This window comes from Hermetia illucens, chromosome 2, assembly GCF_905115235.1.
Source record: "Hermetia illucens chromosome 2, iHerIll2.2.curated.20191125, whole genome shotgun sequence".
NCBI classification, from domain to species: Eukaryota; Metazoa; Arthropoda; class Insecta; order Diptera; family Stratiomyidae; genus Hermetia; species Hermetia illucens.
In genome coordinates, this window is record NC_051850.1 from 10,189,320 (window position 1) to 10,210,243 (window position 20,924).

A 20,924-nucleotide genomic window follows, 5' to 3' on the forward strand; every position below is an offset into this window, starting at 1 on the left:
TGCCTCCGTCTTGAATAAGCTGCGACAGTTTCAACTTAGAAGTAGATAAATTCATTTAAGGGATTGTTTACTATATGAGTTGAATCTCAGAAACAGAGCGGCGGATGCTTGTAAAAGTTTGTGTGCAATTTACGGCGAAAATATCATAGCCAAACGTATGCGTCAGTAAAAGTCTCGACGATCTCGTGATGGAGAAAAGTGGATCGAAAGTCAGCCGCGTTCTGGAGGATCAAATGAGTTCAAAAGCTGCTAACTGTTAGTAGCATTGGAAAAGGAGGATACATCATATCAACATTCATTACAAGTCGCTTGAAAAAAGAATTTCATCCTTGGATTATCTTGCGAAATCTATTTCCTAACTTGTCTCTCATGCACAGGGAAGACTCCCTAAACAATTGCGTTTGTGCCCAGCTAGAATATCTCATGGCGATGTTGAAGTTAATACATCCATTCTTGGTGAATAGAGGTAAAAACGTTCAACTTCATCAATCGGAGGTATGTTTCGAAATGCTTTGACTTTAATAGGTGACCCTGAGTCCTTAATGGAAGATTAAGATTAATCTTTGGAACAAAAAGAACGGTTCAGAAAGTAATTCGGCATAATGGCGGTGCCATCGGAGATATATTGGCAGATTGGAAAGTGGCAACAGTCATAATCATGAGCCGTACGAAGATTAAAACCCTTGAAAGTGAGAGTTAGTGGACAAGAGACCAGCCTTTAAGGTAGGTATGCGAGCCGCACCGAGAAACCCAATTAGTGCTGTGGTGCGTCGTTTTGATGCCACAAACTCCTAAGACCGTGATTGTTCTTATAAGAGCAAGGAGGCTGAGTCCAGCCGGCCCTGATCTTCAGAGCCAGCCCGTAGCATTTACGAGGGAAAACGGTTCTCCTACCACGCAGCTAGAAATCTCTCTGAAGTCCCCAAAAAAATACCTAGTGTCCGTACCCTGACTCTAACTAGAATTGGGCAATCGCAAAGGAAGTGCCTGACGGCTTCCCCCTCTTTACCGCAGCTTCGGCAATGCGAATTGTAGGGACCTGGCGGTATGGTCGCCCATGCCTATGCAGAACGCCATAACCTTGTGTGCATTTGCACGCTTGTGACGTAGGAGCCCTGGCGATCGAGTTTTGTTATAAACGGGCCAAATCTTCCTTGACTTAGCACGGGTGGTAAGCCTTCGCCATCTGCGGCTTGCGGCTACTAGATAGTGCGAGTAATTTCCGCCCCTGGCAGTCGCCAACGGGACACAGGTTGTACCCGTCGAAGAAATGCGAAGAGCAAAGCCCCGCCTGGCCGATCCATTAAACCGTTCATTCCCCTCTATGCTCCTATGACGGGGAACCTTAGGGCTTCACTGTCCAGCATCCGGACACACGTAGTCTAATAGCGCTGCAAGCTGCAACGTATTTGATGTGGAGATCTAGAGAAGGAGATGCAGGAGTACATTGACAACATCTGCCACACCTGTCCGCTTCCCGTATGAAAACCACTCATATGCGTCTCTAAGACGGTAGTACTAATCTCCACAGAGATACAGCTCCAGTAAATCTACCAGAGATTGTTCAACGCATCTCTAGATTAAGGTATCAAATTGGAGGATGTTGGCCGTCAAGGAAGATAACTATCGCACGCTTGGGGTTCGGATCATATCCACAGACAAGTCTTCAGCATTGTATGGCTACACTGTGCATATCCGTGAATATTCCCGCTCCGACGCCACAGACCACACCTGAAGCGCCCAGCCTCCGGTTTCCCGACTTATCGTAATTGTATCTTGCAGTACTGGGGGCATTTAATATGAGGATCCGGGGTGAGATGTAGGAGTACATTAGCAGCATCTACCGTAGTTGGACATGCGGCTCTTTGAATCCAACTAAGCTTGTTCCTATTGCATTTTCCGCCCAACGCCAGCCACCACACAATAGAGCCATACGTTAGGATTGAACGGACCACGGCTCTGTAGAGGAACTCCAGACATCCGGGTTTTACGCCGAGGTCCACCAATTCGATATCCCTAAAAGCTGTCTGGCGTCCTGACATACGCCATCGCTCCATCTTAGGTAGTGTCTGCCTCGTCTCCTTTTTCTACCAAAGATATTGCCCTTATAGACTTTCCGGGCTGGATCATCCTCATCCATACGGATTAGGTGACCCGCCCACCGTAACCTGTTGAGCCGGATTTTATCCACAACCGGACGGTCATGGTATCGCTCATAGATTTTTTCATTGTGTAGGCTACGGAATCGTCCATCCTCATGTAGGGGGCCAAAGGAGGATTCTTCTTTCGAACGCGGCCAAGAGTTCGCAATTTTTCTTGCTAAGAATCCAAGTCTCCGTTGAATACATGAGGACTGGCAAGATCATAGTCTTGTACAGTAAGAGCTTTGACCCTATGGTGAGACGTTTCGAGCGGAACAGTTTTTGTAAGCTGAAATAGGCTTTTGGCTGCCAACAACCGAGCGCGGATTTCATCATCGTAGCTGTTATCGGTTGTGATTTTCGACCCTAGATAGGAGAAATTGTCAACGGTCTCAAAGTTGTATTCTCCTATCCTTATTCTTCCTGTTTGACCAGTGCGGTTTGATGTTGTTGGTTGGTTCGTTTTCCGTGCTGACGTTGCCACCATATATTTTGTCTTGCCTTCATTGATGTGCAGCCCAAGATCTCGCTCCAATCGCCGTCTGCTCGATCTGGATGAAGGCAGTTTGTCCGTCTCGGGTGGTTCTTTCCATGATGTCAGTATCGTCAGCATAGGCCAGTAGTACCTCATACATTTACCTCAGAATCACGGATCACTTTCTCGAGGGCCAGGTTAAAGAGGGCGCATGATAGGGCATCCCCTTGTCGTAGACCGTTGTTGATGTCGAATGGTCTTGAGAGTGATCCTGCTGCTTTTATCTGGCCTCGCACATTGGTCAGGGTCAGCCTAGTCAGTCTTATTAATTTCGTCGGGATACCGAATTCTCTCATGGCCGTATATAGTTTTACCCCGGATATGCTATCATAGGCGGCTTTAAAGTCGATGGAAAGATGTGCAACTGTTGTCCATATTCCAACAGTTTTTCCATCGCTTGCCGCAGAGAAAATCTGATCTGTTGCTGATTTGCCTGGAGTGAAGCCTCTTTGGTATGGGCCAATGATATTCTAGGCGTATGGGGCTATCTGGTTCCATTTTCGGGCGGATTAAAAAATATTCCGATAGAAAATAGAAGGCCAAATTTCAATGATGAATTTTCTCCATTCCTCAAAATATGTTATTGCACTTTGGGACTTCGCTGATTGTTTATTTCCTTGCTACGATTCCTGGTAAGATTGTCTCTCTTTCCTATTAACATGAGAGGCCACCGCGCCGAAACAATATGTGATGAACAAAAACATATTCTATATGGCTATCGGCCCCACCCTTTAACTTTGCCATGGTACGAATCCATTAGGATTTTTCTTGAAAAAGCTGTCGAACGGAAAAACACACCACAACGCCAAAGCTGCTTGTTTTTTTTTTTTGGTTAAAATACAACCCTTTCCGACCGCTCTATCACAATGTTCACCGTCCATCGACCCCTCATTTAAGTTACTTAGCAACGCTCAGACCAGACCTCGTCCTGAGAAAAATATCGTAGCAATTACTCTCAAGTACGCAAGCGGAGTTGACAACGAGGCATTAGGTGCTCTCTCTCAATGGCTACCTTTTTCATCTTGCAAATCGTCACCAAAGCTCAGACAAGTGACCAAGAGATAACCCATCTGATTGGAAACTATAAGCTATCATGTAAGCATTGGGATACTAGCGCCCACTCTGCTAAATGCGATAACTTAATTATACGCCACTTGCCAACTACCAAGAGCGCTTTTGACGCACTTCACAACCTAGCCCATCCCGCAGTGAAAGCCTAGTACGCTTGTTTATGTAGAAATATTAGTTTGGTGCATATACATCCGTGACTCTTTTGAAAAGTAAAGTAAACTAAAAAAAAAGCACCAGCAGATCAGGAGACACTCTTTCCAACAAGACACCAGATCGCTTATGCCAGTTTCTTAAAAGACCGATTTTTTAACGTCCTTCGAGCACTTTGATCCCTCACGTGTCATTTGAGAAAACTTCACGTGTCCTTTAAAAGAGTGCGTGGGTTTTCACTGGGTCCAACATGGGACTTCGCAAGCATCTGGTGAATGATCAATGCCTTATTTAGGAGTTGAGCGGTTTGACAATGCTTTTGGATCCGTAAAATTCCCGACTCGGGTTGGCGATCGAGAAGGAAAATCCACGCCGGACGAAGCAATGCTTCTCCTGCCTCAGATGTGCTATAAGGCGCGGCCTGGGGGGGGGGGGGCTATCCGGCCTATCAAGGTAGCGAGGAATATCTTATAGATGGTAGTCAGCAACGTGATACCTCTATAATTGCTGTACTGTGTGATACCTTCCTTTTTATGTACGAGACAGATAATGTCTCGTTGCCAATCGTCAGGCATTGATTCGTATTGGTGTAACTGGTCGCCTCCATATTTAACCAATTCGGCTGTAATTCCATCGGCCCCAGGCGACTTATGATTTTTTAGCCGATGAATTGCACTCACCGATGTTCTGGTTGTTCAGTAGCTGATCAAAATACTCAACCCATCGCTCTAATATGCCCATTCTGTCGGAAATCAGATTTCCCTCTTTGTCTCGGCAGGATGAGCATCCAGATGTATAAGGCTTCATCCTGCTGATTTGTTGGTAAAACTTCCGCGCCTGGTGCGGTTGCTCCGTGTACTTTTCTAGTTCACAGACTTGTTGGTTCTCCCAGGCTCCCTTTTTCCGTCTGTGAATTCGCTTCTCCGCTCGACGGAGTTCGTGATAAGTTTCTGCGCGTGCCAGCGTTCTTTGAGAATGCGACATTCTTCCGTTTCGTTGCTAGCTTACATTCATCGTCAAACCAGCCGTTCCGACCCCTTTCGCGGCTGGGGCGAAGCATGTTTGTGGCCGTATCAATGATAACGTTCTTCAGGTGATTGTGAAGATCATTTGTTGATGCTTCATCTCCAGGTCCTCTGTTGACTGCAGTTATTGCGGCATCCATTTCCCTCTTATAGGTGTTGCGGGGGGCTGTGTTGTGGATGGCTTCAGTGTTAACTTCCACCTAATTGTCAGAGGGGATTCTAGGTGGTGTTGTTATTCGAGCTCGGAGCACCATGCCAACGAGACAGTGATCCGAGTCTATATTGGCCCCCCTATATGCTCCTTCCCTACTTGGCTGTTAAAATCCCCAAGTATGATTTTGATATCATATCTGGGACAGGCTTCGAGGGTTCGTTCTACTGCCTCGTAGAAGGTATACTTCTCCGACTCTTCAGTCTCCTCTGTAGGGGCGTGAACGTTAATGAGGCTTATATTTCTAAACTTGCCATGCAAGCGCAGAGTGCATAGCCGTTCGCTTATGTTTTCAAAGCCGATAACAGCAGGTTTCATTTTTTGGCTGACTAAGAAACCTACTCCGAGCACATGATTGACTGGATGGCCACTATAATATATGGTATAGCGGCTCTTCTGCAGGAAACCGATCCCTGTCCAACGCATCTCCTGTAACGCTGTTACATCAGCCCTATATTGGGACAGGGTATCCGCTAGCTGCTCATCAGCTTCATCTCTATACAGGGAGCGCACGTTCCATGAGAAAATGGGTAACATATGACCACAATTATTTCCAAACACCATAATGACGAGCCATGTACCACGTATTGACAACTCTTTAAGGTTGAGCCAGCTGAAAATCAAGAATGACCACCATGACTGACTCAATGGATTTATAGAAAATCCCTCCCTATACTGTTGAAATATTTTTTAAGCGACTTTCCTCTGACAGATACAATATCAAATATTTATTATGATTTCAAATCTTAACTGATGCTTTCCTTGATTGTGAACTGAAATCAAACCCAAACTTATCTTTCTGAACCCGCTTCCAGCATTTTATTATTTTAAAATAAACAACAAAACGATGAACCCGTGATTCATATGATGAAAAAAAAGACTAAAGCTGATGATGTTCTCTTAACTTCTTACTTTAATCGCCGATAGGATGGTTTGCTGTTATAAATGTCATCAGTTCTGTAATTCACTGCCTCATTCTTCAGATAATCTTTTACTTTTTATTCATTAATTCCCACTAAATTAGAAGGTTCTCAATTTTTTTTCTTTTCTAAATTTCATATTTCGTCCCCTTATTCATAAACGTCTTCTTTATCGGCTACGTATCGAATAATGGTGGCAGGTGTAAGCAATTTCTCGGCATCTGAATCGGGAATTTCGAAACCGAATTCATCTTCCATGGCCATGATGACTTCAACGTGATCGAGTGAATCAAGACCCAGATCATTTATGAAGTGAGAGTCGACAGTAAGCTGTTTTGCGAGGAAAAAAAGGAGACATGGAAATAGATTAATATTTTGCAATTTTAGAAGCTAATGTAATCTAAATAGCCTCATCTCATGAAGGGACAAAAAAACCAAACAGACTGCAGCGGATTATGTGATAGTTGTGTTAAATTGTGTTTACATTGACTGCATATTTGATAAGAAACACACGCAAGTCAAAGGTCACGTAGTAAACGATGATTTTCGAAAGCCGTCGTAGTAATCATGAGAACCACGTAAGCAACAAACCGAATGCGTCTATGTTGGGTATCTCCGTAAGGCATTTAACACAACTTTCAAATGACCCTTAGGCAGTAGGTGCTGGGCAATTGCAATCGATATTTCAGTGAAATAAATGATTAGACAAAGGTCATTTCATGAACGGATAATTGCATATTAAGATTGTTTTGAATCTCAGCACTTTGTCCGTTTAATCTAAACAGCCTAGATTCCGGTTGGAAACAAGATCGCACGAGTGAAATGCTACTCAAACTCCAACTATCTGCAATTCATGAAATGACCCCTATTCCAACTATACAGACGAAAACCGAAAGAAAACCAAATTAAGCTTCAACAATGATTACCTTTGCCGGATCAATTTTATCGTAGAGTTTTAATACAAGTATAACACGTTCCTGGATTAATTTCAACGATAGCGGAGGAGCATGACCCGAATATTGTCGAACATATATCGATTGCGATTGCCTGCCAACTAAACTATCCTGTTGTGTTGTGGGTGAGTTGGCACCAGGCATAATAGACAAATGAAAAGAAAAAAGAAGAAAAACACACAAATTAGTTGAATCATATCAAGAAAAGGATATTTACCTTATCAGCTGTAACTTTGTCATAGGCAGCAACTACTTTGAGGACGCGTTCACGAATTTCTGACATATTTGGTTTTGTGGAATAGTTCATGGCAGTTTGAAGGAAATTAAGCTGTGTTTGTGGGTATTTGTTCTGTTTCGATAAGAGAATATAGAAAATATAATAAAATACCGCAAAGATCAAGGCAATTAATTTTGACAAAGATATACAAATGTTTACAGGAACTTTGATTTGGTACTACAACGAATAGAGTCTTCTAAAATTTCAATACACGTCCACTAGCTATACCCCTAAAATCACCTGGATCTATGTCTATGTCCATGAGAAGAAACACCTACAATTTCTCGTCGATAAAATACTGACCAATTGGCAAATTTACAAGAATTCCGACCATGAAGCAAAGAAAGCGATCGCTGTTACTCGACTGGTCCAATTACAAATTACTCGGGACGACGAGAGAGATATGTACGATTTGGCAGAAGCCGATACATAAAAACACACAAGATATCGAAGATATCACAAGAATAGTACTTTGCTTACCAAACGACGAGCCAGCCGCGATGAACAGATGGCGGAAATATCACGAGCGGATTTCAATGGAAGAATTTGGTCATCCCCTGCTTTCATCAGCACTGCAATCCAAAGAATGAAATCGAAACAATAGGACTTGACGACATCGCAGCTGAGCTCTGGGAAGGGTGGGAGGATTTAACTTTGTCACTCAGTTCTCTAAGCTCTTCAATTGGAGGAGGGTAGAACACGACCAGTCCAATATGGAAAAAGCAAGATAATCCAACAGAGTCTGCAAGTTATCGTTCCATCTGGTCACTGTCCCATACCATAAACATATTTTTGAAGGTACTCTTGACAACCGTTTTCGCGACATCGATCAAATACTCGTGAATCAAACCGAACTCCGCCATACTATTAACATAGTATGCTGGTCCCAAGCCCAGGTAAAGGAGGAGGGTTTGAGGCAACGTACTCTGTACTATCCTCAGTAAAACAAAAATAAAATGATGAGATCAGGGAAAGAGATAAATAGAGTATAGTTGGAGTTATTCTACTATGCTAAATCCTACCTGATCTCTCTTGGTGACAGGCCCCACGACAGGTCGACCAAGAAAGTGCATAGAATGTCGTTACAAACATGATGATCGGATTGAGTCACAAGCCTCGGAGAAATGCTAGGGCGTCCACCTCAGTCGACGCGGCAGGACGGGCCCCGGTCCTGTCGAGAAATGGGCAAGGGTTCTTGACGCATGGACGGCGTCAGGACGTAAGCAAGTTAGTCCGCATACAACGAACAAAACAAATACGTGTCTGCACGCTAAACGTTGGTACCCTAACTGGAAAGACCGAGGAACTCGCAAGAGCCCTTCGGAAAAGGTGCATTGACATCTGCGCTCTGCAAGAAACCCGATGGCCTGGTGCCAAAAGCTGCGACATTGAACGCGAACGCGGTAAAAATGGCTACAAACTTCTCTATTTTGGTAACCCACACACTCAATATGGTGTTGACATTGCCATCTCAGAGGGTTTCCGTGATGCCATTAAAGAAGTCGTATGATTTGATGATCGGCTGATGAAGATCACCATTATATCAGCTGATCGCACTATTCACTTCTTCACCGCGTATGCACCACAGACAGGTCGACCTGATGCCGAGAAAGATGCCTTCTGGCAACTTCTCGATGAAAAGACTTGTCACGTGCCTGCTGACGATTACATAATCATTGCCGGCGACCTTAATGGTCATGTGGGTGAAAAGGCAGACGGTAACAGGTGCCATGGGGGAAGGGGTTTCGGAACGCGCAATGAAGGTGGCGAGCGTATAATCGATTTTGCGGACATCCATGACCTTGTACTTATGAATACATGGTTCATCAAACGATTGTCTCATCTTCCCACATTTTATAGTGGGAACAATAAAACGCAAATCGATTATATTCTCATAAGACGCCAACATTTTACCACTGTCACTGATTGCAAAGTCGTTCCCTATGAGACCATCGCACCTCAACATCGGCCGTTGATTGCCGTCCTGCGAATTAAGCCACCGATAAAACAGCGTGAGGAACGCACTGGCCCGCCGCGCATAAAATGGTGGCGATTTGGTGAGAAGAAAGAAGAAACGGTCTCACTCATACGATTGCCAACCATTACGAATGTGGAAGAATCATGGAACCAAATGAAAGACACGATCCACAAAGCGGCCTCTGCAACCCTCGGGGTCACCAAGCCGGGTAAGCGGTACATCAACCGAGATACTTGGCTTTGGAATGATGATGTTAAAATGAAGGTTCGTGAAAAAAGACGCCTCTACCACAAATTTCTCGACGATAAAACGCCTGCTAATTGGCAAATTTATAAGAATGCCAACCGGGAAGCAAAGAAAGCGGTCGCTGTCACCCGAGCGAACCATTTCAAAAATCTTTACGATAAACTGGACACTCGGGATGGCGAGAGAGATCTGTATCGACTTGCTAAAAGCCGTGATGAACGCACACAGGATATCGAACACTTCTGTTGTGTTAATGACAAGAACGGTACTTTGCTTACCAACCGTCGAGCCGCAACGGTTAGATGGCGAGAATACTTCGAGCAGATTTCAACTGAAGAATTTACTAATCCTCCACTTCCACAATCGTTGCCGACATTTGGAGTAGTTCCACATGTCAGTGCAACTGAAGTCGAGGAGGCAATAAAACGAATGAAATCGGGGAAAGCCACAGGACCTGACGACATCGCATCTGAGCTCTGGAAAGCGAAGGGCTGGGACCCAACACTGTGGCTTAGTGAATCCTTTAATCGGGTTATTCACGAAGAAAGAACACCATCTGACTGGCAAGAAAGCACCACTACTCCAATATGGAAAAAGGAAGGTAGTCCAGGGGAATGTTCAAATTACCGCCCGATCCGGTTACTTTCCCATACTATGAAGATTTTTGAACCCCTTCTTGACAACCGTATTCGCGAAATCATTGAAATAACCGTGAATCAAGCCAGATTTGTCAAAAACTGTGGAACTACTGACGCATTACACGCTGCGCGGTTACTCATGGAGAAACACTGTGAGAAGCATCGCCCTCTTTTCATTGCATTTCTGGATCTAGAGAAAGCGTTTGACCGTGTACCACACGAACTCATCTGGTATGCTTTACGACAACACTTCGTGCCAGAAGAACTCGTGCGCTAGGTTCAATTGCTCTACCACGATTCGAAATGTAAAGTTCGAAGTATGGCGGGTGTATCAAAACCTCAAAACCTCAAGGAAGTGCCCTCTCACCACTCCTCTTTGTCCTTGTTATGGACACCGTCACACGGGATATCCAACGTCCAGCGCCCTACACACTGCTTTATGCAGATGATGCTTTCCTAGCATCTGATAGCAAAAATGATCTCGAACAACTTGTTCAAAAATGGAATGATCGCCTCATGCAACACGGTCTCAGATTGAATTTAAACAAAACTGAATTTTTGACGACCGATCCCCATGAAACAGGCACAATCACTGTCAGCGGCAGTGATCTACCCAGAACTGAGCGATTTAAATACCTCGGGTCAACGCTATCAGCCAATGGAGAGCTGCGTTATGAAATTGCTTCACGCATTAACGCAACTTGGATGAAGTGGCGTTCCACAACTGGTGTCCTTTGTGATCGCCGTATCGACGAACGTCTCAAATCTAAAATTTACCGCAATGTCGTCCGTCCAGTCGCTCTCTACGGTTCTGAGTGTTGACCGACCATAAAAGACAATGAACGGCGTCTTGCGGTAATGGAGACGAAGATGCTACGTTGGACTAGTGGCGTCACACGTTTAGATCACATCCGAAATGAGGATATCCGCGATCGTTATGGGGTTGCACCGATCGTGGAAAAGTTGCGAGAGAGGCGTCTTCGATGGTATGGTCACGCAATTCGTGCAAACGAGAATTCACTTGCCAAGATTGGTCTGAACATCGAAGTCGATGGTAAACGACAAAAAGGCAGACCTAAGCAACGGTGGCTTGATACGCTGGACGGGGATTTGAAAGCCTCGAGATTGCACCCAGATCAGGCATTCGATAGAGCCAAATGGCGAAGCCGATCACGACGAGCCGACCCCGCTTGTGAACGGAGCAAAGGCTGAAGAAAAAGAAGAAGACTTACAGTGAAATCACAGGTAATGAGCTTTGACCTAATATCAATAAACATACATTTATTTGGAAATTGGCTGAGTATTATTTATTTAAAACCCATCTATTTCCCGTGTTATCCTATATACAGTCGATCCGTGTGTTAAGAACAACGCGAACTTCTATTTGATTTGTAGTTTCCCGAAAAAGTAGTGTTTTGACAAATTGCAATGCCATGTGTGACACGCTCCGTGCTGGATACGGAATGGCTATTGCTGGATTGTATAATACTCTCATATGGGTATATGAAAGAATTCTTTTGCGTCTAATAAGTTCAGTGCTGGACATGGATCAATACCTTCGCTACTCCGCCCATTATTGCAAGTAGAGAGAGCGTCGGCCCCGTCAGATTGAGAACCTTGAATTTTGTTGGGAGTTTACGATCAGTGCAGTTCTGCTTGCCTCTTTCTCCAAATCTAGAGCTATTTGGCCTAGCATCATAACCCATTCAGTGAGCAAACAGATGTCGTCAGCTTAGTCGAGGTCTTTGAGAAAGATATCATCGTCCATTGAACACTTCCACGTTCTCCGGGCAATGTAGCATAAAATGTTACTGGTAACGAGAAGAAATAATATTGGTGGCAAAATGCAGATACACTCCCTATCCGCGCTGTTGAAATCCTTCTCGGAATCGATGAACAGCGAGGGGGTCTTGATGTAATCAAAACAGGAGGACTCAGAGCGAAAACCAACCCCCTCTCTGTCGATCATGCTTTTGAGATGTTCTTTGATTTGTAACAGGATTATTTTAGCTATTATCTTCGTGCCGGCAAGGAGCAAGCAGATACTCCTCCCCCTCCTTTCGATTCTTAACGATCATCCCCTTCTCCTACTCTGAGAAATAAATTGGTTCCCGAAATATCGATATATGCGATGAAATATACTAAAGTTGTCCCTAATTTAAGAAAAAAAGCAAGAAGAAGAACCCAATTTCATTTCAACAATTCCAAATTGTATTTTTTAATCATTTTCAAATGGTGCAAGCGAAAACTGACCTGACCAATCTTTCATTCACCCTCATAAAGTTGCCCATGTTAGCTTACGTTTTTTGTTTGGAATGAATGCGGCTTAATAACGATGCAATGTGATGTAGGAGAGATCAAAAACAGAAATTCGAAAACCAAAATTTGAGAAACGAAGTTTCTTTCTCAAATTCAGCTCTATAATGATGATAATAATATTATTCATTCCGAATTGCCTGCTCCAAACTGTCAAGAGAAGTGATTCCGGGCCGGAAGACAAGAATCCACCGTCGAAGAGGGCGAAGCCATCAAGTGAGTAAAGGGTGACAATGAAGAAGGAATTCTGTTGAGAAGGCTTGATGGAGCTTCCCTCTTTGGATTAAATTGTTAGTCGTAGCCATCTATAAGATTTTTGACGATCAAGCCGCGAAGATGCCTCGGTGATATCCAGCGAAGTCCCTAAGAACGTGTATAACCTTTTTTCTCCTGGATTATAACAGCGTTGCAAGAGATGTGATGGACAGGGATCGGTTTCCTGGAGAAGAGCCACTACACCATATATTATAGCGGTCATCCAGTAAACCATGTGCTCGGAGTAGGTTTTTTAGTCAGCCAAAAATGAAACCTGCTGTTATCGGCTTTGAAAACAAAAGCGAACGGCTATGCACTCTGCGCTTGCGAAGCAAGTTTAGAAATATAAGCCTCATAAACGTTCACGCCCCTACAGAGGAGACTGCAGAGTCGGAGAAGAATACCTTCCACGAGGCAGTAGAACGAACCCTCGAAGCCTGTCCCAGATATGATATTAAAATCATACTTGGGGATTTTAACAGCCAAGTAGGGAAGGAGCCCGTATTCAGGCGATACGTTGGCTCCCATAGCTTACACGAAAAAACAAATGATACCGAACTGCGGACTATTCAATTAGCATGGTCACACGAAATGGTTGTTGGAAGTACCTGGTTTGCGGGGAAAGCGGTCCACAAACATACGTGGGCCTCTCCAGACGGGACCACTTTCAACCAAATTGACCACGTGTTGATCGAACGCCGCCACCTCTCAGCCTTGATGAATGTTAGAACATATAGGGGGGCCAATATAGACTCGGATCACTACCTCGTTGGCATGGTGCTCCGAGCTCGAATAACAACACCACCCAAAATCCCCTCTGGCAATCAGGTGAAAGTGAATACTGAAGCCATTCACAACACAGTCCTCCGCGACACCTATAAGAGGGAAATGGACGCCGCAATAACCGCAATCGACAGAGGACCTGGAGATGAAGCATCAACAAATGATCTTCACAACCACCTGAAGAACGTTATCATGGATACGGCCACAAACATACATGGCCCCAGCCGCAAAAGGAGTCGGAACGGCTGGTTTGACGATGAATGTAAGCTAGCAACGGAACGGAAGAATGCCGCATACCGACTAGTGTTGCATTCTCAAAGGACGCGGGCACGCGCGGAGACTTATCACAAACTCCATCGAGCGGAGAAGCGACTTCACAGACGGAAAAAGGAAGCCTGGGAGAACCAACAAGTCTGTGAACTAGAAAAGTACAGGGAGCAACCGCACCAGGCGCGGAAGTTTTACCAACAAGTCAGCAGGATGAAGCCTTATACACCTCGATGCTCATCCTGCCGAAACAAAGAGGGAAATCTGATTTCCGACAGAATGGGCATATTAGAGCGATGGCTTGAGTACTTTGAGGAACTACTGAACAACCAGAACAGCGGCGAGTTGGAGGTCCCGCCAACTGAAGACGACGACAAATACTGCCACCACCAAGTTTAGGAGAAACAGTCCGTGCAATTCATCGGCTAAAAAATCATAAGTCGCCAGGAGCCGATGGAGAATTCGGTATCCCGACGAAATTAATAAGACTGACTAGGCTGAGGATCACTCTCAAGACCATTTGACATCAACAACGGTCTACAACAAGGGGATGCGCTATCATGCGTCCTCTTTAACCTAGCCCTCGAGAAAGTGATCCGTGATGCTGAGGTAAATGCAAGAGGTACGATCCTCTTCAAGTCCATTCAACTACTAGCCTATGCTGACGATATCGACATCATGGGAAGAACCACCCAGGACGTACAAATTGCCTTCATCCAGATCGAGCAGGCGGCGCGAGATCTTGGACTGCACATCAATGAAGGCAAGACAAAATATATGGTGGCAACGTCAGCACCGAAGACGAATCAACCAACAACATCAAACCGCACGGGTCAAACGGGAAGAATAAAGATAGAAGACTACAACTTTGAGACCGTTGACAATTTCTCCTATCTAGGGTCGAAAATCACAACCGATAACAGCTACGATGATGAAATCCGCGCACGGTTGTTGCAGCCAACAGAGCCTATTTCAGCTTACAAAGACTGTTCCGCCCGAAACGTCTCACCATAGGGTCAAAGCTCTTACTGTACAAGACTATGACCTTGCCGGTCCTCATGTATTCCTCGGAAACTTGGGTTCTTAGCAAGAAGAATTGCGAACTCTTGGCCGCGTTCGAAAGAAGAATCCTCCGAAGAATCTTTGGCCCTCTACATGAGGAGGGACGATTCCGTAGCCTACACAATGACGAAATCTATGAGCGATACCATGACCGTCTGGTTGTGGATAAAATTCGGCTCCATAGGTTACGGTGGGCGGATCACTTAATCCGTATGGATGAGGATGATCCCACCCGGAAAGTCTATAAGGGCAATATCTATGGTAGAAAAAGAAGGCGAGGCAGACCCTGCCTAAGATGGACCGATGGCGTGGGTCAGGACGCCAGACAGCTTTTAGGGATATCGAATTGGTGGACCTCGGCGCAAAACCGGGATGTCTGGAGTTCCTTATTAAGGCAGGCCTAGACCGGATACCGGTTGTTGCGTCGTTGATGATGATGATGATGTTACTACTGGTTACATGCGGCGTCGGTAACCCAGTTTTGCTGAGTTATTCTGAGTGAATTTAGAGTTTCGCATATGCAAATTTCGTGAGCCAAACACATATCCAAACATACAATACAACAAAGAAACTCTCGTGAAGGGCCTCCCCTGTTCCCAGGTAAAATTTTTACATAAGTCTATTGTCATGTCTAATATCCCCATTGGAGCTGGGACAACAAATACGAGAGTCACTGTTCTGATCCTTCTCCTACGGCGAAGAAGACCAACAAATGACCTTCAAGGCGCTACGTCGCCATCCAATCCAGCTGGAACAGTTCACCACAGCTGATAAGCCAGCCCCTGGCTGGCGACCCCAAGCTAAGGTTATGTCACCTTCCATTATCGCCTCCATTCCCGTCAGAACCTCAATCCCAGTACACCAAATTCTAAAAACAATCAATTGAAATTACTTGTAGCAGCAAGCTAACAGCTGGCCCGCATTGTCGATGGAGCATCCTCACAGCTGCCGGGCAAAAACTTCTAGTCCTCGAGGCGGCGACGGCTCCACCATTTCGCACTGCTCCCGTTGTTGCCGCACGGCTCAATAAACAGCGAACACCCTGTGACAGCGACATTTTTGGTCACGAATTCTCTGCAAGAGGAAAGAAAAGAACACCCGAAAGCGAAATGCTGTTAGTTAAACGTGAACACAAGCACGTCGGGCAGTTTGAAAAAATGCGGTAGAAATTACACTAGAACCAAGTCTGCGGTCGAATTATGTAAAAGCCTCCTCTTCTTCGCAGTCGATGACAGCCCGGGTGGTGTGAGCGGGATGCAGCGATGTCAAATGTCAATATGGGACAGAACGGCGTGAAAGTAGTCAGGTCGTGGGACAGAATTTGATCGCGCCTTATATGAGAATTCAAAACAACACTCGTTTGCGACCTTAAGTTTTAGGTAATTTTCATTTAATTGAAGAAATTATAGATTTTTTTCTCTATTTCATCCTCAGTTCGACCATAGTTGAATTGAACTCATTCAGTCAACAGGCAACCAACAACCGTCCTAACTGTCATCCGAACCGTTGACTCTTCAAAAATGGAACAAACCGAGCAAGTGGATGTCGATAAAATCTCTTCAATTGTCAACTCCCAATCTACAGAAATTATTAAACTCCTCGAAAAATGTGAAGTCAAGTGCGGTATCCCTCCCCTCAACGCATTCGAGGAGCGATATTCCATCAAGTTCAACTTCCCAACCAAGGAAACTTCCAGCGAACACTCCCAACCAGCAACACCAACAGAACTCACTGAAGCCTTCAAATCACTCGACAAAATTCCACCTTGTTTTGCGAAAATCCAACGAAAACCATCCCTCCAATCGTCCGGCAAACAAAATTCATCAAAACGCAACGAATCCTTCTCATCCTCCGTAACCTCCAACACAAGCTTGGCCAAAGTCAACGTTGATGACATCCTGGTTGCAACCAGTCGCCTTTTCAAGGAATGCAAAGAGCGCGACAGTAAATTCGAAAATGTCTTGAAAACAGCAACGATGGACAGCCGAAGTACACTTCATCAGTTCAAGGAGAGTACACAAAGTCTACGACGTGCATTGGAGGATCTGGAAAAGTTGGTGCCGCGCGGCTTAGAAGGAAGCGTCGGGATTTTCGATTCTGCAGAAGAAAAGGCGATTTCAGACTTTCGTGAGGAGATTGATGCGCTGTTCTGTATTCAGGAGAATAAGGATTTGTATCCAATCGTTGAAATGCCTGACGATAAGGATTTAGATGTAATATCCAAGCTGGCGGGTGATTTATTGCGAGTTTGAGTTATGTTAAAGTTTCCGTTCTGCTCGATCGGATGCTGTGTTTTTTGTGATTATTTACTAAATAAAACTCTTTAAGTGAAGGAAATTATCACAGTTACTTTTATTCCTATCGAATGCCTGATCCGGGTGCAATCTCGAGGCTCTTAAATCCCCAGTGTATCAAGTCACCGTTGTTTCGGCCGGCCGTTTACAATCGACTTCGATGTTCAGGCCAAGTGAAATCTCGTTAGCACGAATTGCGTGACCATACCATCGAAGACGCCTCTCTCTCAATTTTTCCACGATCCGTGCAACCCCATAACGATCGCGGACATCACGGCTGACAACTTGTTACGAAGTAACAACAGGAGCCTCGGGCTGGACGGATAATACAACGACGAACCCGCAACGGCAAAGGAATATCGATTTGCGCATTTTCTCATGGAACGTGCGCTCCCTGTACAGAGATGAAGCTGCTGAGCAGCTAACCGATACCAGTTTCCTGAAGAAGAGTCGTTACACCATATATTACAGCGGCCATCCTACTGTTATCGGCTTTGAAAACATAAACGAACGGCTATGCACTCTGCGCTTGCGAGGCAAATTTAGAAATATAAACCTCATTAGCGTTCACGCCCCTACAGAGGAGACTGCAGAGTCGGAGAAGGATACCTTCTACGAGGCAGTAGAACGAACCCTCGAAGCCTGACCCAGATATGATATCAAAATCATACTTGGGGATTTTAACAGCCAAGTAGGGACGGAGCCTGTTTTGAGGCGATACGTTGGCTCCCATAGCTTACATCAAAATACAAATGATAACAGACTGCAGATTATTCAATTAGCAGTGTCACACGAAATGGTTGTTGGAAGTACCTGGTTTGCGGGAAATGCGGTCCACAAACAAACGTGGGGCTCTCCAGACAGGACCACTTTCAACCAAATTGACCACCTGCTTATCGAACGTCGCCACTTCTCAGCCTTGAGGAATGTCAGAACATATAGGGCGGCTATATTGGGCTCGGATCACTATCTCGTTGGCATGGTGCTCCGAGCTCGAATAACAATTCCACCCAGAATCTCTTCTGACAAATCAGGTGAGAGTTAACACTGAAGTCATCCACAACACAGCCCTCCGCAACACCTATAAGAAGGAAATAGATGCCGCAATAACCGCAGTCCACAGAGATCCTGGAGATGAAGCATCAACAAATGATCTTCACAATCACCTGAAGAACGTTATCATAAATACGGCCACAAACATACTTGGCCCCAGCCGCAAAAAGAGTTGGAACGGCTGGTTTGACGATGAATGTAAGCTAGCAACGGAACGGAAGAATGCCGCATACCGAGTAATGTTGCACTCTCAAAGGACGCGGGGACGCGCGGAGACTTGTCACGAACTCCGGCGAGCGGAGAAGCGACTTCACAGACAGAAAAAGGAAGCTTGAGAGAGCCGACAGGTCTGTGAACTCGAAAAGTACAGGGAGCAACCGCATCAGGTGCACAAGTTTTACCAACAAACCAGAAGGATGAAGCATTACACACCTAAATGTTCATCCTGCCGAAACAAAGAGGGAAATCTGATTTGCGACAGAATGGGCATATTGGAACCATGGGTTGAGTACTTTGATGAACTACTGAACAACCAGAACATTGGCGAGTTGGAAATCCCACCAGACAGAAGACGACGGACAAATATTGCCATCACCAAGTATAGAAGAAACAGTCCGTGTAATTCTTCCGCTTAAAAATTATAAGTCGCCAGGAGCCGATGGAATTACAGCCGAATTGGTTAAATATAGAGGCGACCGACTACACCAAGTGGCTCATCAACTTATGCTCAAGGTATGGGACAGCGAATCAATGCCTGACGATTGGCAACGAGACATTATCTGCCTCTTACATAAACAGAGAGATATCACCCAGTGCAGCAATTATTGAGGTGTCACGTTGCTGGGTACCATCTATAAGATATTCTCAGCTATCTTGCTAGACCGGATAGTCCCATACGTTCAGAACATCGTTGGCCCATACCAAAGAGGCGTCACTCCAGGCAAATCTGTTGGAATATGGATCAGTTGCACCATCGTTTCATCGACTTTAAAGCCGCCTATGATAGCATAGCCAGGGTAAAACTGTACACGGCCATGAGAGAATTCAGTATCCCGACGAAATTAATAAGACTGACTAGGCTGACCCTGACCAATGTACGAGGCCAGATAAAAGTAGCAGGGTCGCTCTCACGACCATTCAACATCAACAACGGTTTCCGACAAGGGGATGCCCTATCATGCGTCCTTTTTAACCTGGCCCTGGAAAGTGATCCGTGATGCTGAGGTAAATGCTAGCGGTACGATCCTCTTTAAGTCCACCCAACTACTGGCCTATGCTGACGATATCGACATCATGGGAAGAACGACCCGAGATGTACAAATTGCCTTCATCCAGATCGAGCAGGCGGCGATTGGCGCAAGATCTTTGGCTGCACATCAATGAAGGCAAGACAAAATATATGGTGGCAACGTCAGCATCGAAAACCAACCAACTAACAACATCAAACCGCACTGGTCAAACAGGAAGAATAAGAATAGGAGAATACAACTTTGAGACCGTTGTTAATTTCTCCTATCTTGGGTCGAAAATCACAACCGATAATAGCTACGATGATGAAATCCGCGCACGGTTGTTGGCAGCCAACAGAGCCTATTTCAGCTTACAAAAACTGTTCCGCTCGAAATGTCTCACCATAGAATCAAAGCTCTTACTGTACAAGGCAATGATCTTGCCAGTCCTAATGTATTCCTCGGAAACTTGGGTGTTTAGCAAGAAAAATTGCGAACTCTTGGCCGCGTTCGAGAGAAGAATTCTGAGAAGAATTTTCGGTCCCCTACAGAAGGATGGACGATTCCATAGCCTTCATAACGACGAAATCTGTGTGTTACGTTGTGAAGAAAATCCGGCTTAACAGTTCCTCACCCATACGGATTAGGTGGGCGGGTCACAAAAGCTTGTATCGATCCTGAAGCCAGGTAGGTTGATAAGCAAGCCAACATCCAATTAAACCTATCTGTCTTCTGAATACCATAATCAAGGTTTTCGAGCGGATAATATATTACCGATTATATAATCGGTTAATAATAATAATAATCGTTGGCGCAACAATCCATGTTGGATCAGGGCGTTGAAGTGTGTTAAAGCGCTTCATTCAAGACCGTAACGGGACACTAGGAGGTAATGTGGTCAGCATTGTGCTCTTCCGAGATTATTACCCTGATTTGACTCAGGTACTCATTCACAGATGAGTCGGCTGGTATCCGACGTCAAATCACGATACAAATTCCACTGCCACCAGTGAGATTTGAACCGCGACCTTTCGTACGACAGCCTTGCGCTCTAACCACTCAGCTATCCGGACACACTAATAATTGATAGTGCCGGTTATTTATCAAATAGGCAGTTTGGCTTCCGAAAGGCTCGATCAGCGGTTGATCCTACCAAAGTGGTTTTTAAGCTAACCAGAAAAGCCTTTGATGAAGTAAAATACTGCGCAACATGAAGTACGCACTTATTTTTGCCAGGCGGAACCATATCAGCAAAACGCTCATCACAGCACAAGCGCCAAATAATATATTAGGTATAATCTTGGGCTACTTCCGACAGCGGAAGTTGTACTACAATTGGGCATCCAGTCTATTAGGGCCTTTTCATATCAGTTCACCTGGTTGGATCTTAGAATCTTAACAGTGGCCTGGCTGTCGATCAGCTCCTACAGTTTCCTTGGAGACAAAAGGAGCCACATCTGTAGCATATATTTTTACTTGAAACATGTTAGTGCGCTTATCCTTTAACTAATGATCTCTCT

At 44.9% G+C, this 20,924-nt stretch overlaps 2 protein-coding genes across 4 annotated transcripts; one reads left to right on the forward strand and one right to left on the reverse strand.

Annotated features, from left to right (window-relative positions):
• Positions 1-6,020: 6,020 nt before the first annotated feature.
• LOC119649085 (acyl carrier protein, mitochondrial) lies at positions 6,021-16,136 on the reverse strand. Of its 3 annotated transcripts, none has more exons than XM_038051085.1 (4): positions 16,002-16,136; positions 15,721-15,902; positions 6,980-7,117; positions 6,021-6,383 (listed from the first exon to the last, which is right to left on the reverse strand). In XM_038051085.1, exons 2-4 carry the CDS (start codon positions 15,883-15,885, stop codon positions 6,204-6,206), a joined length of 483 nt encoding a protein of 160 aa, XP_037907013.1. In that variant the 5' UTR covers positions 15,886-15,902; positions 16,002-16,136; the 3' UTR covers positions 6,021-6,203. The 3 variants fall into 3 exon arrangements, with proteins under 3 accessions (XP_037907013.1, XP_037907015.1, XP_037907014.1); XM_038051087.1 differs by lacking the exon at positions 6,980-7,117 and adding an exon at positions 7,224-7,355 and having other exon boundaries at positions 16,002-16,128; XM_038051086.1 differs by lacking the exon at positions 16,002-16,136 and having other exon boundaries at positions 15,721-15,995.
• On the forward strand, positions 16,132-17,116 carry LOC119649084. Its single transcript, XM_038051084.1, has 2 exons — positions 16,132-16,207; positions 16,263-17,116. The coding sequence occupies exon 2, from the start codon at positions 16,349-16,351 to the stop codon at positions 17,078-17,080; it is 732 nt and encodes a 243-aa protein (XP_037907012.1). The 5' UTR covers positions 16,132-16,207; positions 16,263-16,348; the 3' UTR covers positions 17,081-17,116.
• The last annotated feature ends 3,808 nt before the right edge of the window (positions 17,117-20,924 follow it).

Excerpts from the sequence above, each read along its gene's own strand:
- LOC119649085 (XM_038051085.1), bottom strand. The coding sequence starts at position 15,885 with ATGTCGCTGTCACAGGGTGTTCGCTGTTTATTGAGCCGTGCGGCAACA. Across the intron at positions 7,118-15,720 it reads CTGTTAGCTTGCTGCTACAA|GATAGTTTAGTTGGCAGGCA; the intron begins GTAATTTCAATT and ends ACAACACAACAG. Across the intron at positions 6,384-6,979 it reads ATAAAATTGATCCGGCAAAG|CTTACTGTCGACTCTCACTT; the intron begins GTAATCATTGTT and ends CTCGCAAAACAG.
- LOC119649084 (XM_038051084.1), top strand. The coding sequence starts at position 16,349 with ATGGAACAAACCGAGCAAGTGGATGTCGATAAAATCTCTTCAATTGTC.